The sequence below is a fragment of the Capricornis sumatraensis genome, chromosome X, assembly GCF_032405125.1.
Source record: "Capricornis sumatraensis isolate serow.1 chromosome X, serow.2, whole genome shotgun sequence".
In the NCBI taxonomy this organism is placed as follows: domain Eukaryota; kingdom Metazoa; phylum Chordata; class Mammalia; order Artiodactyla; family Bovidae; genus Capricornis; species Capricornis sumatraensis.
In genome coordinates this window covers 78,405,740-78,422,967 of record NC_091092.1, presented here as the reverse complement: position 1 = coordinate 78,422,967, position 17,228 = coordinate 78,405,740, and the positions used below count along the sequence as shown (strand labels likewise).

General features: G+C 38.0%; 1 protein-coding gene across 3 annotated transcripts in view; it reads left to right on the top strand.

The window, feature by feature from the left end:
* TAF1 (TATA-box binding protein associated factor 1) overlaps positions 1 to 17,228 on the top strand; it is a 70,118-nt gene that overhangs the window by 15,158 nt on the left and 37,732 nt on the right. For all 3 annotated transcript variants that reach the window (XM_068963365.1, XM_068963363.1, XM_068963364.1), the window contains exons 15-28: positions 966 to 1,166; positions 1,338 to 1,479; positions 1,856 to 1,986; positions 2,659 to 2,739; positions 6,702 to 6,851; positions 7,031 to 7,150; positions 7,430 to 7,605; positions 8,368 to 8,546; positions 9,979 to 10,192; positions 10,657 to 10,822; positions 12,140 to 12,351; positions 15,598 to 15,706; positions 15,903 to 16,001; positions 16,281 to 16,458. In XM_068963365.1, coding sequence (XP_068819466.1) covers positions 966 to 1,166; positions 1,338 to 1,479; positions 1,856 to 1,986; positions 2,659 to 2,739; positions 6,702 to 6,851; positions 7,031 to 7,150; positions 7,430 to 7,605; positions 8,368 to 8,546; positions 9,979 to 10,192; positions 10,657 to 10,822; positions 12,140 to 12,351; positions 15,598 to 15,706; positions 15,903 to 16,001; positions 16,281 to 16,458 — 2,158 coding nt within the window. The remainder of the gene's footprint in view (positions 1 to 965; positions 1,167 to 1,337; positions 1,480 to 1,855; positions 1,987 to 2,658; positions 2,740 to 6,701; positions 6,852 to 7,030; positions 7,151 to 7,429; positions 7,606 to 8,367; positions 8,547 to 9,978; positions 10,193 to 10,656; positions 10,823 to 12,139; positions 12,352 to 15,597; positions 15,707 to 15,902; positions 16,002 to 16,280; positions 16,459 to 17,228) is intronic.

Below are 17,228 nucleotides of genomic sequence, written 5' to 3'. Positions count from 1 at the left end.
GCAATCTTAACCAATTTAACTGTTCTTATACCTAGTTTATCCCATTGTTTCTATTGCTTATTCTCTTAAAGCATCTACAAAGCACATTCTTTTAATCCTTTGCATCTATAGTCCATTTCCACCAGATTTTGAGTATCACCTTCATACTGTTCCTAGAGTTCCTGTCCCTATAACTTTCTGTTGAAGTTTTCTACCAGTTCCTACCCTTTTGTGGCTACTTTCGTAGTCTCTCAGATATCCTTTTTCATCTTCCCCTGTGACTTTTTCCACATTTAGAATTTTCTTTCCACACCTATGTATTGAAGATCCTCCCTCTTTCTGTCTACTTTTCTGATTTTTTTGAGAAGTCTTTCCTTGGAATCTTAACGACAGATTCTTAATGACAGTTTGATCCTCATCTGGCTGCCACTTAAACAAGCTCAAATGTTTCTGTCCTGCATCTTTAGTTTGTCTTTTTTAAGCATAGTTTCTAATTCATTAGTTGTTTTTTTAATTAATTTACTTAACAAATGTTTTGATTTCACATATTATGTCAGGGGCTCTGCTGGGGTCTAGGATAAGCAGTGTGGTACTTTTTAGATTATAAAGTGATTTTCAGATGTAATCTTCATAGTAATCCTGTGAGTATAGGAGTTTTAAGTATCTCCATTTTGTAGATGAGGAAAATTGAGCTCATAGATATTAAGTAACTTATCTGACATCATACAGTGAGCTAGCACAGCCAGTGTCATCTATAGTGTCAAATCCTATAGTTTCCCCACTACTGACTCTTAAAGGTGACCAATGGGTAAAAAATTATCTGTCTAATCCCATTTGATATTCCATATTTTAATTTATGTTACTCGATAGACCTTAGATGGCATAATGGGGATGGAGAGCCAACAAGCTTGATTTTCCATTCTCATGAGTTTACTAAATTTCCAAGGCTTCTCTTTATATTACTTTTGTGTTTTTATTTTTGTTAGGCATTTGAGAACAACCTTTTTCGTGCTCCAATTTATCTTCATAAGATGCCAGAAACTGACTTCCTTATCATTCGCACAAGACAAGGTTACTATATTCGGGAATTAGTGGATATTTTTGTGGTTGGCCAGCAGTGCCCTTTGTTTGAAGTTCCTGGGCCCAACTCGAAAAGGGCCAATACTCATATTCGAGACTTTCTCCAGGTAAGAACGAGAGGACAGGGAGAGGGTCTGAATGTACATAAAAGGATATTTGGATTTGGGGGCATATCAGGGAAGATAAAACATATTATGGGCTTAGCAGGGGAAGGAGCCATGGTGAGGAATTTTATCCTTATTTTGCCAAATAAAAAAAAAATTTGGTATGTTGAGCAGGTTTTTATTTACCGCCTATTCTGGAAGAGTAAGGATCGCCCACGACGGATCCGAATGGAAGATATAAAAAAAGCCTTTCCTTCTCATTCAGAAAGCAGCATCCGGAAGAGGCTAAAGCTCTGCGCTGACTTCAAACGCACAGGTCATCAGTTGTGGCTGATTATATGTTCTCTCTGCCTCTTTCCAAGAAAGGATTAAGGCTTCCAGTTAAAGGATAAGCATACAACTAATAAAATAGGAAAAAAATTGAAGTCATCAAAAGGAGGTAGCAAATCTTCTAATTATGGAGGCTCTGATTGCTAATTTAATTTTGCCAGTCAGGAAATTCAGTGTGATTGTTGATGTCTTAGATGTAGGAAACCTAGCAGCAGGGCTTTTCTTGGCCAGACATTCAGACTGGCTAAGCCTGATGCCTTCTGGAACATTGCCTGGTTCAGTCTTGGTTTGCTGTTCCTGTTAATGGCAATGAAAGGGCCTTTGGAATTCCGAATGGTCTCATTTTCTCTTATCTGTTCTAGGCATGGATTCAAACTGGTGGGTGCTGAAGTCTGATTTTCGTTTACCAACTGAAGAGGAGATCAGGGCTATGGTGTCTCCAGAGCAGTGCTGTGCTTATTACAGCATGATAGCTGCAGAGCAGCGACTGAAGGTGAACACTTTCCTTTTAGGCACCACCTATGCCTGTGGGTGTTTTTCAGAGAGATGAGGGCGAAGAACTTTTCTCACTAGCTTAGGAATGATGCATACTAGATTATTACTAATTATTTCAAAAGTCAAACTGTATAAGGTACTCCATGTATACCAGTTCTGGGGTAAACTACATTGTAGAGAAATACCAGTGGGAAGGCTTAGTGAGGGACTTAGGGAATATTGTTTTGCCTTGAAAATGGTTGCTCATTCATTTGGGTGATGGCTTTAATCTCTATTCTTTGTAAAACAGGTGTATAAGCAAGGAAAGTGCTTCTTAGTTGTTTTCCACAGCCTTCCAGGTGGGCAGAGATGCTGATGGTGCTGGACATGTGGTTTGGAGAAGCATAATATCCTTATTAGGCCAAAATAGGAAAGATCTAGCTGGGGTGGGACAGCACAGTTGTGTCCCACTGAGTTAATGAGCATCTCTGTTCAGCTTCCTCATGGGCCTAACTGTCCACATATGTTAGCTTAAGGGTGTAGAGTGGTGATAGGTATACCTAAGACTTTACAGACTCCATTCTCTATGCAAAACTGTGCATTGGTGTTCTGTACTTGGTATTTGGTGAAACTTGTGCTTTGCATTTTCCAATTTATCGATTGACTTACACACGGATTTGTCCTCTTCCAGGATGCTGGCTATGGTGAGAAGTCCTTTTTTGCTCCAGAAGAGGAAAATGAGGAAGATTTCCAGATGAAGATTGATGATGAGGTGAGATTTTAATCTTTATTAGTATATCCCATTTATCCTTAAAAAAAAACAGGCTTATTGAGATGATTGACATACAGTAAATGGCACATGTTTAAAGTGTACTATTTGGTGTGTTTTGATGCATGTTTATACCTGTGAAATTGTCATGACAAGATAATGAGTATACCTGTCACCTCCACAAGTTTGTGCCTCTTTAAAATCCTTTTCTCCCCTCTCCTCCTTTCTCTCTAACTCTCCCTGTCCCCTGACACCCACTGATCTGCTTTCTGTCACAGATTAGTTTGTATTTTTTAGCGTTTTAGATAAATGGAACCATACAGTTATATCAGGTACTCTTTTTTTAAAATGTGGTAAAATACACGTAACATAAAATTTATCATCTTAAACCTTTGTGTGTGTAGTCAATAGTGTTAAAGTACATTCACACTGTTCAGCCAATTTCCAGAACTCTTTTCATCTTGCAAAACTGAAACTTGATTACTCATTAAATAGTAATTCCCCCTTTTTCCCTCCCCCAACCCCCTGCAACCACCATTCTACTTTCTGTCCCTATGAATTTTACTACTCTAGGTACTTCGCCTAAGTGGAATCATACAGTATTTGTTTTTATGTCACTGATACATTTCATTTGGCATAATATTCTTAATACTCATTCATGTTGTAGCATATGTCAGAATTTCTTTCCTCTTTTACGCTGAGTAATATTCTGTGGTATATATGTACACACACACAAACCATGGAATATTGTTTTGGTTATCCATTTGTCCATTGATGGACATTTGTATTATTTCTACATCTTGGCTGTTGTGAATAGTGCTGCTGTGAACAAGGGCATGCAAATATCTCTTCAATACCCTGCTTTCAATTCTTTTGCATGTCTACCCAGAAATGGAATTACTGGATCATATGGTGGTTCTATTTTCAGTGTTTCGAGGAGCCTCCATAATGTTTTCCAAAGCATCTGCACTGTTTTACATGTTATCAATGATGTATAAGGGTTCCAGTTTCCTCACACTTTAACCAGCATTTGTTATTTATTGTTTTTTTTGAAAAGTAGTCATCTCAATGGGTGTGAAGTGGTATCTCGGTGGTGTTTCAATTTGCATTTCCCTGATAGAATCTTTTCATGTGCTTGTTGGCTGTTTGTATGTCTTATTTTGAGAAACGTGTATTCAAGTCCTTTGCTCATTTTTGAATTGGGTTGTTTGTTTTTTTGTAATTGAGTTAGTTGTAGGAGTTACATATTCTAGATGTTAACATCTTTTCAGGTGTATGTTATACAAATATTTTCTCTCATTGTGTAGGTTGCCTTTCACTTTGTTGTGTCCTTTGATGCAGAGAAATTTTACATTTTGGTGTAGGCTAGTCCAGTTTACCTAATTTTACTTTTGTCCCTATGCTCTTGGTTCCACATCTAAGAAATCACTGCCAAATCCATTGTCAGGAAGCTTTTTCTCTGTTTTTTTTCTTCTAAGAGTTTTACATTTTTAGTTCTTACATTTCAGTCTTTGACTCATTTTGAATTAATTTTTGTATATGGTGTAAAGTAAAGGTCCATCTTTATTACTTTGTATGTGAGTATTCTGTTTTCCCAGTACCATTTGTTAAAAGTATACATTCTTTCTTGTCTGTGTTCTTCACTCTAATTATGCTGAGATTCATCCAGGTGGTTGTGCGTATTAATAGTTTGTTACTCTTTATTGCTGTATAATATTCCATAGTATGGATGTACCACCGTTTGTTTAATCACCTGTCAAAGGACATTTTGGTTGTTCCCAGATTTTGGCTATTGTGAATAAAACTGCTATGAGTTTCCATGTATAAATCTTTATAAGGACATATGTTTCTTTTTTTTTCCCTTGGGTAAATATTTAGAAGTGGAATTGCTGGATGGTATGGTAGCTCTGTTTTACCTTTGGAGGAACTGCCAGACTTTTCCACAGTGGCTATACCATTTACATTCCTACTAGCAGTGTATGAGCATTCCAGTTTTTCCACATCCTTGTCGACACTTGTTATTTTCCATTTATTATATTATTGCCCAACTATAGTGGGTGTGTTATTGCAGTTTTAATTTGCATTCCCCAAATAGCTAAAGATGTTGAGCATCTTTCTATGTGCTTATCATCCAGTAATCTTCTTTGGTTGAGGATCTATTTATCTCTTGCCCATTCTTATTTTTTTAAATTTTTTATTATTTTTTTAAAATGGTAACCCATTTTTAAATGGGTAACCCATTCTTATTTTTAATTGGTTACTTGTTTTCTTCTTGAATTTTGAGAGTTCTTTATGTATTCTGGGTCCTAGTCCTTTATCAGGTATATGATTTACAAAGATTTTCTCCCAATCTAAGGCTTGTCTTTTAATTATCTTAGCAGTGTCTTATGAAGAGCAGGAGTCTAACTTGTAAATCTTCTCCTTTGTTGCTTACGAATTTTGTGTCAGGTCAAAAATTTTATCTAATTCAATTATTCTTGTTTTCTTCTAAAGGTTTTATTGTTTTAGATTTTAGGTTTAGATCCATTTTGAGTTAATTTTTGTTTAGGATGCAGGGTGTTTAGATTAAGGTTCATCTTTTTGCATATGAATGTCCAGTTATTCTAGTACCGTTTGTCAAAAAATTAATTGGTCTTTTAAAACAAAAGTTTGATCATATCACTCTTGCTCTAGGACTTCCTTTGGGTCCTCATTTGTTTTAGGAAGTAATCCGTAACATGATTCACAAGGCTCTGTGTGATTTTGGTCTTGTAATATAGCTCTCATCTCCTCTCATCTGTCACTGACCATCTTATACTCTTAAGCTCCAAACATACTAAAGTTCATTCAGTTCTCTAAATTGATTTCTGCTGCTTTTTAGGATTTTGCAAATGTTATTCCCTCTGCCTAGAATATTTCCTCTCCCCTCCTCTATCATCTGACCTTCATCTGCAAGTTATATTCTTTTGGAAGCTTTCCCTGACTCTTGCCCTCACTCCCACCCTTCATTCAGATTGGATTACCATCCTTTCCTTCTTTGTGTACATATAGCACTTTTTACTTTCCTATCATGGCACTGATCATGCAGTATTGAATTTAGTTGGTTTATTTGTCTTTCCCTCACTGACATTAGGCCCTTGAGAAAGTAGTGCTTGACGTGTAGATATTCAATAAATATTTGCTAAATGAGTGAATGCTTGTCAGTGAGGTCAGGCAGAGTGAGTAAAGAAGCATTGTTGTATATACTGTACTTTTGAGGTTGGAGTGAACAATGAGTGGATGTCAGAATTTCCAAAATGAAAGATTCTTTTGACGGCCTTCAAGATTGAATCTCGAATAGAGAATTGGCCACTTTATAGCTAAGCTAGTTACATATACCTTTTCTAGTCTGTTTAGACAAGCACATTCCCCTTGTCTTAATTGCCTGCTTATTTTATGTGGTCAATAAATACCATTTAGGGTTCTAGGAGAGGACAGGTCTTTTTGACCAAACCTGTGGCAGAGGTGGAATACACTTTGGTTTATTGCTACTGAGACTGGGGCCAGTACTTTGTAGAGCATGTTTATCGTCTAATTGGGAGAGTATGTAAATGGGTCATTCTAAAGAAGGTGTTTGAGCAATTAGACAATCAAATGTGGTCATCAGTCTAACTTAACTCTTTGAAAATCATGAGGATGGGGACAACACTGTCTTTGAGAACTCTCAGTCAAACCCAAGTGATATGGAGCTGAAGAAGGGGGTACCACTTTTCCACATATTCCTACTTATACTGACTGAGACTTTGGCCTCTTACTTATTATCATGATTTAAGTACCATAGAAAAGAACAGACTGTGTCCTGGGCAGCTTTATGTAGCTATTGATCTCTGTGAACAGTTTAAGAAAGCATCAGATTGTACATTATTGTTATTATCCCCACCTTCTAAGTGTGGCTAGATATAGAGCAAATGTTTTTCACCACCCCCTGAATCTTTTTTATACTTCAGGTTCGCACTGCTCCTTGGAACACCACACGGGCTTTCATTGCTGCCATGAAGGGCAAGTGTCTCCTGGAGGTGACTGGGGTGGCAGATCCCACAGGATGTGGTGAAGGATTCTCCTATGTGAAGATTCCAAACAAACCAACACAGCAGAAGGTGAGACTGTCTGAATATCTGGAAGGTGAAAAATCAGGGGAGGAAGAAATAGAGGTTAAGGAATGGAGATGAATGGATGGGGATCTGGGAAGCCATGGAAATGTTAACAGTATATCTTAGATGCCTACTATAAAGAGTTCAGCTTGCTAGGATTCTTTCTTGTTTTGTTTCTGAGGTAGGATGATAAGGAGCCTCAGCCAGTGAAGAAGACAGTGACAGGAACAGACGCAGACCTCCGTCGCCTTTCACTGAAAAATGCCAAGCAACTTCTACGTAAATTTGGTGTGCCTGAGGAAGAGGTGGGCATGGAAGAGAAAAACTTAGAGGCTCCCTGGGGCTCTTTGTAGAGAGGGGAAAGCTGGGAGACAAATATTAAGAACTATCTGGAGAATTTTGTCATTTATGTTGTGGTAGACTGAATCTTAGAGACTTCTTCAAGAGTTAGCTTTCTCAAAGCTTTCTGTCTAACCTGCTTTGGGTGATTTTTTTTTTTTTTTTTGATTTAGAGGCTTTCTAACCATGTGCACTGGTTTTTTCCTTTGAAATCTCCAAATGATTTGTGTTTGTGTCTCTTGTAGATTAAGAAGTTGTCCCGCTGGGAAGTGATCGATGTAGTACGCACAATGTCAACAGAACAAGCCCGCTCTGGAGAGGGACCCATGAGTAAATTTGCCCGTGGATCAAGGTTTTCTGTGGCTGAGCATCAAGAACGTTACAAAGAGGAATGTCAGCGCATCTTTGACCTGCAGAACAAGTGTGTTGTTTTAGTACTGCAGAAGATCTAAGCTGGAAAGGGGAGGGGGTCTCAGACATTATTTTATAGGGGAGAGAAGGTCACCTAAAAATGTGACTAGGTGGTCAGGTATCTGAGATTTCAGGTGGTATCTATTCATGATAGTGCTCTGGTACCCACTCCCTTCAAAACAATAGGCAAAGTTTTTGTTTTTTTGTTTGTTGTGCTTTTTTAAATTTTGTATTGGGATATAGCTAATTAACAATGTTGTGATAGTTTCAGGTGAACAGCAAAAGGACTCAGCCATACATACACATGTATCCATTCTTCCCCAAACTCCACTCCCATCCAGGCCTGCCAGAGGTTTTCAGTGGCAAGAAGTGCTAGGTTCCATGGCAAATCTTGTGGCCTACTTGAGCCTGGCAGCCATTACAGTGGTGATAGGGGATTGTGGGGGTTTTTTGGAGGCTTAGTGTTTAGAGGATGATAATGCCCTATTAAAAATGACTACTATGCTGATTTGTTGTTTCTCAGGCTTTTTCCAAGAATTCTGAAAGAGTTGCTATACTATTTCATATTTTGAACTTGCCTCGTTGACTGAATTTCTAGGAAAACTTGTAGAGCTTTTCTGTTCAGGGTTCCATGTCTTAGTGGATTTTTGAATATTTCTCTTTTAAGGTTGATTTCTCAATTTCCTACTCTTGCCTAAACTAAAATTGTTTCTTCAGCTTTTTTTAAAACTTAGGTTTCCCCTCCTTTTTAATTTATATTTTGCCTTTTTAGGGTTTTATCATCAACTGAAATCTTATCAACTGACACAGACAGCAGCTCAGCTGAAGACAGTGACTTTGAGGAAATGGGAAAAAACATAGAGAACATGTTGCAGAATAAGAAAACCAGCTCTCAGCTGTCACGTGAACGGGAGGAGCAGGAACGGAAGGAACTACAGAGGATGATACTGGGTGAGGGTAGTGACTTTACAGATAGACAGACAAAAAAAAGAAAGATCGAAAAATTGTAAAAAAACTGCTCACTAATAACTAAGGTAAAGATGGAGGCAGGAGAAGTGGGAGATGAGTATAGAAAAGCCCATAGATGAATTAGAGAGATTCTGCAAACTGGACTCTAGGTATGTCTGTGGAGCACAAATTGAAGAGATGCTGCCAGTCTGCTACTGCCTTTGTTTATATCAGGCCTGGCCAAAGCAGGACTGTCAGTGCTCTATATCACTTGAGCTTTCTGGGTATTCATCCTAGAGGGTAAGAGTCTTTAATACAAAATCCGTGGATGAATTTGGGGGAAGTCTGTACAGGTGTACTTTTTCTGAGGAGAAAGATCCATGGCTTTTGGAAGATTCTCAGAGGAGTCTTGGATTCTAAAAGAGTTTAAACTCACCAACCCTAAATTGCATAAATTGAGGGTGGGGATGATGAAGACCTGAACTGGTTTGAGATGTGGTCATTGGGAATGAAAAAAGGAGAGAAGTCAAAGTGATGTTAAGGTTTCACTCTGGCTTGCTGTAAAGATGGTGGTACCATTGATTAGGGTAGTACATTTCAGGAAAAAAAGCAGGTTTAAGAAGGAAAGGTATAATATGTGGATTTCAAGGTCCTTATGACACTCCCCAGTATAGATGTCAAACAGGCAATTGAGAACTTGGATGTAGATACTGAGAGAGGATAAAGGCTGAAGATGAACACTTTAAATGACTACACTCACGGTAGTCTTTCCTTTGTTTTCCCTTTGTAAAAGCTTTGTGTGATTTGGTTGTTCTGAGTACTTTGTAAAGATGTGATAAAGCCTTTCCTTTAATGTGGTCTTGGACCAGCAATGTCTACATCATGTAGAAGCTTGTTAGAAATGCAGTCTCAGGTTTCACTCCAAACCTACTGAATTAGAATCTGTATTTTAACACGATCCTCAGATGATTCCTGTTCATTCATATTAAAGTTTGAGAAGCATACTCTAGGCCTTAAGACTGGAGTTTTTCTGTGATGTCATTTCTGCCTGCCGCGCCCTAGCCCCCACCCCCGCCATCCCCAGTGCTTGGGTGCTTTTCTATGGTGTGATCATCAAGTACTTCCTGCTTGGACTTTCCTTTTGTGCATTGGTTCAAAGAAATCAGAATACAGCTGCTGCTCTGCTGTCCTCCATATGACAAACGTGTTTCTTTGAGATCCTCTCGGAACTTTCTGTACTTATAAAAATGGGAACATTGACGGTGATAAAATGAAGTCAGGAAAGGACAACTAGTGTATCCTTGGGGCTGGTGGTGACTTTGATGCTTTCTATAGAACAATAGTTTTGTGGCATGTTGAGTTTTGGGGTCTCTACTCAACCCCAAGAAAATAGCCATTTAGGTGGTAGGGGGACTGTGTCTTTTTCTCCTTGCAGCAGCAGGCTCAGCAGCATCAGGAAACAATCACAGAGATGATGACACCGCTTCTGTGACAAGCCTTAATTCTTCTGCCACTGGCCGTTGTCTCAAGATTTATCGCACATTTCGAGATGAGGAGGGGAAAGAATATGTTCGCTGTGAGACAGTCCGAAAGCCAGCTGTCATTGATGCCTATGTGCGCATACGGACCACAAAAGATGAGGAATTTATGTGAGTTTGACTCTCCACTTGCCAGTGTGATAAAGAGAATGATAATGATGGGGAAGGGGGTGAGGACGGATACTTGAATTTTAGTAACAAGATTCTGCACAGTTGTCCCTGGAAATCTGTGTTAATTGAGAACCATCTTGCCTTTAGAACTTTGGGTTTGAACAGAGCCAGATCACAGGGAGAATCCCCAGTTTGCTGTAAAATAAAGGCATGTTTCAAGTTCTCTTTGGGTCCTTTGTATTTTTGTTGGTTGGTTGGCAAAAATCTTAGGGACTCCTCAGGGCTCCTCATTCTGAGAGAGGTACCCCTCTGCACATGGAAGACTGATGAGCAGGGTAAGTAGGAGTACCATGTAGCCCCTTTTGTTTCAATATTACTTTAGTTCTGAGATGTTTGTTATCAGGACAGTCTTCTTGGTTTTAAGTTTGCTTATGGATCCGTGAATTTTTTTCCCCTTTATATAGTCGAAAATTTGCCCTTTTTGATGAACAACATCGAGAAGAGATGCGAAAAGAACGGCGGAGGATTCAAGAGCAACTGAGGCGACTTAAGCGAAACCAAGAAAAGGAGAAGCTTAAGGGTCCTCCTGAGAAGAAGCCCAAAAAAATGAAGGAGCGTCCTGACCTAAAAGTAAGTATAGTGTAATATGATCATAACTAACAAAGCAGAGAAAGAAAGCATACCTTTTCCCTTAGCTTTTGGCATCCTCCCTTACTGGGAATGAAGGCAGTACTATGGAAAGCTAGTTTGAACTGATGTGGCCACTTGGGTGTTATAAACGCTAGTACAACTGGAACTGACAATACCAGATTTAATCTGGTGTCATTGGGTATCATTTTATGCTTCATCCATTGAAAATATTTTCTGTGAGTGGAGACAGGTGTGGTGGATTTTTTCGACGTGTATATTTATGTACATATGTAGACACATCTTGTTTTTAAATTGCATGTATTAAAAGCAGTGACTGAGAAAACATACAATACAGGTTGCTTTGCATAGTTTAGGTATCACTGTACAGTATAATGTGCAGCACAAAATGAGGCAACTGTGGTACAGTAGAAAGAGCCGTGGACTTGGAAACAGAAGATCTGGGTTCAGGTTCTTGTTCTGCCATTTAGTAACTGTGACCATAACCTCTCCAACCTGTTTTTTCTTCTTTAAGATGATACCTATATCACAGTGGTATTGTATTAAGGAATGTAATACATGGGAAGCACTTTATACCTGGTAAAATTCTCAACAAATGTGAACTGTTAACATGTACTGAGCTCATTAAGTATTCTAATGTTTCTTGTATATGATATTATATGATACAGTATTGATCCCATTTTATAGATGACAGTGAGGGCAATTGCACAACTAAGATGGAGACTTATTTTGTTGTTGTTTTGGCTTTTTTGTGTGTGGAGTGTTTTTTGTTTTTTGTTTTTTGTTTTACTGCACTGCACTCACTGCCTGTGTGATCTTAGTTCCCTGACCAGGGATTAAACCCAGGTCCTCTGCAGTGAGAACACAGAGTCCTAATCACTGACTGCTAGGGAATTTCAAGAGACTTAGTATTATTAAGCCTTTTCCTTGAGACAGGGAATGTACTCATTCTGGCTACCTGTGCTGCTGAATGCAACCTTGGGCTTCCAGTAGTCTTTCTTCTGCATTTTTAATGTTTTCATAGTTTACAACTTAAGTTCGGTTAGAAATCCTCTGCCTTTTCTTCCTCACTTAATTTTTAAAGTAATGTTCAGTCTCTGGATTTCATTTTGTTTTTAATGTGTCATTTCCATACATGTACTTTTGTTCAGTGGCTTCTGGTTGAAAGGTGTGTAACGAGTCTATGAGAATAAAAGTTCTGGGCCTGCCTTTGTTTCTCTTCTGCCTTCTGTGTATTTGTTAAAGCTAACATGAAGAAGCCTGCTTATCTCTGACATGTTGATACTTTTCCTTTTACAGCTGAAATGTGGGGCTTGTGGTGCCATTGGGCACATGAGAACAAACAAATTCTGCCCTCTTTATTATCAAACAAATGCTCCCCCTTCCAACCCTGTTGCCATGACAGAGGAGCAGGAGGAGGAGTTGGAAAAGACAGTCATTCATAATGATAATGAGGAACTTATCAAGGTTGAAGGGACCAAGATTGTCCTAGGGAAACAGCTAATTGAGAGGTAAGAGCGGTGGGAGAGATCTGTTGGAGGTTGGCGATATTGGTGGGGGCCAGGGGTGGATGTGATGTGTTCTCTGAAGTGGAACTGAGGATGTAGGAACTTTAATGGACTTTCCTCGGTAATTATTGCCAGTAATGGAAATTACAGTCTTGTAAAGCACTCATTAGGCTCCACCACCTACTTGCCCTTGGGCATGCTACTCAACTTTTCTGAGTCTTAGTTTCCTTATTTACAAAATAAAATCACCCTTTCAAGGGTAACTGTTGATGTATGGCAAAACCAATACAATATTGTAAAGTACTTAACCTCCAATTAAAATAAATAAATTTATATTAAAAAATTAAATTAAAAATAAATTTATATATTTTTAAAAAAGATAAAATGAAGGAGACTATATAAAGCAAGTAGTACAGTACCTGGTATATACTAGATGTTCTTCCTGTTCTAATTCCAGGCACTTGTAATATTTGTAAGGTCCCTGATCTCAGATGTTCTGATAATGGACCAGCCAAAAAAGATTGAGGAGACAGACTATGCTTATACTTACCTAGCCGTTGTCCTCAGAGAATTTGATAATCAAGTAGAAAAGTTTTTATTTTTTTAATTCATTTTTTACAATGTTGTATTGGTTTCTGCTGTACAATGAGAAAAGTTTTTAAATTAAAAAAAAATCCAACTTTTTAGTTTGAAAATTGCAAACCTACAGAAAAGCTGAAGGAATAATATGTTTTTTCTCTAAATTCACCAAACGTTAACATTTGTCACATTTGTTTCATCTGTATATATCTAAAACATTTTCTATTTTGCTGAAACATTTGAAAGTTGTAGGCATCGTGACATTTCTCTCAAATTCTTTAGCACACATATCCAAAGAATAAGGACATAACAAACATGATACTTGGAGAAGGAAATGACAACCCATTCCAATATTCTTGCCTGGAAAATCCCATAGATAGTAGAGCCTGGCAGACTGTAGTCCATGGGGTCGCAAAGAGTCGGACATGACTGAAGTGACCTAGCATGCACAAACATGATACTATTACTACACCTAAGAAATTTAACATTAATTTAGTAGTATCTAATATTCAGTCCTTATTCAAATTTCCCTAGTTGTCTCAATATTCTTTATTGCCTACACCCTACTTCCATTCAGGATCCAATTCCAGTTCAAACATTAAGTATTTTGAATCTCTTAATGTAGAACTGTCTTCCCCACCTTGTTTTTCATGACATTGAATTTTTTAAAGAGTCCAGGTCAATGGTCTCATAAAATATTCCACATTCTACATATGTCTGTTTTTGTATTGATTATATTTATCTTTGGCAAGATTGCAGCAGAAGTAATATTATGCATTTACTGCACCACATGAGAAAGCATATAATGTCAGGTTTCCTCAGTATTTTGATCATCTTATTAAAGTGGTAATACTCAGATTCCTCTGTAATAAAGATATTTTTTTCCCACTGTAATTAATTTGTGGGTGAATATCTTGTTCTCTTACAATATTTCTCTCAATAGTTTTAACATCCATTGATGATCATTACCTAACTCAGTTATTACATAGGGGGTTGCTTAATTGTTTTTCTAATTCTATCATTCTTTATACTAACTAACATTCTGTAAAGCAGGACTTCTCCCTCTTTTTTTGAATATTACTATGGATTCTGAAATTCTTCCTTTTGTAAACTATAATATATTATCTGTTAACATCATTGTTAATTTGAGTGCCCAGATTGTCCCAGATTTGATCCCTTCAAGCCAGAACCTGTGTCCTTTTGAAATGAACCTATAAATTTTGCAAACTTCTTTGCTTTCTGGCACTAGATGTCAGGCTTTCCTTGAAATTTCTCTGTCCCAGACCCAGAATCAGCCCTTTGTCAGGGAGTCCTGGTTCCTTTTATTGGGGAATAGTATTTTGGAACCAATATCTAGGTGTTAGGTGTGCTCATTGCCACTGAGATGTCGCTCGCTGCCTCTAGGTTCTTAGTAGATAGAACTAGGAAATACACAAATATTGTAAGTCACAACCTCATTCAATACTTCCAATACAAATTATATCTATAGATTCTTTGTCTTTTTCTGTTTTTTAGCTATAGTTTGCATTTTATTTTTAGCTCACACTTTTTAGGTTCTTGATTTAATTAAAATCAATGAAAACATTGTATCACCACTATTTGTACATCATTAAGTTTTATTCTTTTTCTGCTTATATTTATATCCTCTTTGGTTCCCAGCATCAGTGTATTTATACATTTGCCCATGCTGTGATATGTGCAAGATAGTTTGAGAATTTGGAGAAGGAAATGGCAACCTACTCCAGTATTCTTGCTTAGAAAATCCCATGCACAGAGGAGCCTGGCGGGCTACGGTTCATGGGGTCGCAAAGAGTCAGACACAACTGAGCAACTGAGCACACATACTACCACCAACAACAAACATGTAAAGTAGATTCAAGATATTTTCTGTAATTTGTTGTCCTTGGATTATATGCCACTGATGTTGTATAATCAGGGTATTACATTCAAAATATATTTATTTTTTGAGTATGTAATTTTTAATTCAATATGTAGTTATATTCATTTATTCTGTTTAGATTTGAGAGTTTTTTTTCCTATCCTTGTTAATTTATCAACATCTATAGTAGTCACATTTTGCAGCACATTAGAAAAAGAAAATAATAATATCTTGATATCTTATGATTAATGGGAAGTAGGTAGTTGGGCTTTTAATGATTGCGGGAAACTCAAACTAGTTTTTTCTCTTCGGCCACTCCATGTGGCATCCGGAATCCTAGTTCCCCAACCAAAGATTGAACCCATGCCTCCTTCAGTGAAAGCATGGAGTCCTAACCACTGGACCATTAAGGAAGTCCCTAGTTTTTCTTTTCAAGCAAGCTTTAATTTCTTCCTTGTTTCTATTCTGAATAAGTTAAATTTCCTAGTCCTTTTATCCTGAGATAGAATGTTCAAGATAGAAGGATTCTTGAAATTCCTTTAGCCTAGTTCCTTTATCTTGCAAGTAGGAAACTGAGGTGAACTTGTGGCTTGCCTAGTTCTTTATTAATTTGGAGATACTATGAGGTCTTGCTTGATCTGAGCCTTAGGATGTGGATGTCTGGCATTTAATTTGGCTTTTTACTCCCCAGGCTCATGCTCAGGTACTTTGGGCTTTTTCTTTGTGGTTGACTTTTTTCTGGGGGCTAGAAATAGGGACTGCATGCTATGAAAATGTTATGATTATTACAGTGCAGATGAGGTTCGCAGAAAATCTTTGGTTCTCAAGTTCCCTAAGCAGCAACTTCCTCCCAAGAAGAAACGGCGAGTTGGAACTACTGTTCACTGTGACTATTTGAATGTGAGTATCTGCATTGCTGCTTTCTGACCAGATGGGATTCTCATTAATTCCCCCAGTCCTCTAAGCCGTGGCCCTGATACAGCCTTAGATTCTCCCTGTGGCGTTGCCCTGAGAATTACGTGTACTGCTCATTACAAGGTTTCCAATTTTTTTTTTTTAATTTAAAGAAGCATTCTGATATTTTGTTTCTCCTTAGAGACCTCATAAGTCCATTCACCGGCGCCGGACAGACCCCATGGTGACATTGTCATCCATTTTGGAGTCTATCATCAATGACATGAGAGATCTTCCGAATGTGAGTTCACTGCATTCAGGTCTACAGTATGGATGGCAAGGCCCTTTGTTAGATAGAGGGCAGTATAGTCCTAAGAACCTCAAACTCCTTATTCTTCGGGATATAGTTTTTATTTATTTTTTAACAGTTAGTAGAGGAAACAGTCAGACCTGCTCCATCTAGAGAGATTCCTTTGAGAGTTGATGGCCAGGTAGAGACAGGTAAGATGTGAGAGTCTTGAGGAATTGGTTATGGCAAATGTTCTTTGCTCATGGATGGTGCTCACTCTTGTTTGCACAGACCTACCCTTTCCACACTCCAGTCAATGCAAAGGTCGTAAAGGACTACTACAAGATCATCACCCGGCCAATGGACTTACAGACACTCCGTGAAAATGTGCGTAAACGCCTCTACCCATCTCGGGAAGAGTTCAGGGAGCATTTGGAGCTAATTGTGAAAAATAGTGCAACCTACAATGGTAAGAATCACCTGTCTTTGACTGCAAAGGTCACCTTTCAGATCCTTACTTAATTCCTTACTAGTCCTAAATTCAAACTAGATTGGACGGATGGAAAGGACCTACAATGTATTAGTGAATTTGAGGGTTATGAAAATCAGGTAACATATGTTTTTAATCATTTAATAGATATTGCTGCTTTTTATTCCCACTTTTTAATGTATCCTCTGGAGAATTTTAAGTATCTGTTGAAATGAAACAATTGCATGGGGTGTATGGGAGGATGAAGTGAGCCTAGGTAAATAGAAGAGGCGTTCGCTGTGGATGGAACCCCCACAGAATATGTGCTTGTGACTGTATTTGTCTTTGATTTGATCTACAAATATGTTATAGAGGCTGTTATATATCCCCTTTGCTCAAAAACTGAAAAGACAAGGAGGAAGAAATCTGTTTTCTGAGTATTAAAGAGTTTAAGATATAGTACATACAGCTTCTGCAGGTAAAGGATAAAATTTTCTGATTTCCAGTTGTATCCTTGAGCACAGATTCGTCTGTAAGTATAGAGATTAAGGATACAGATTAACCATGGCACTTAATTGAATTACCTTAGATGACTTATTTAGCATCTTATAACCTGTTCTGTTTTCTCACCTGTACACATGGGACAATAGTTGTACCTAGATTTTAATACCTTTCACAAGCAGGCCTGACCCATTTATCTAGTCTCATTTCCAGTGACTGGCTCCCATACCTACTATAGATATGTGATTCCTGCCACACTCAGCATTGTA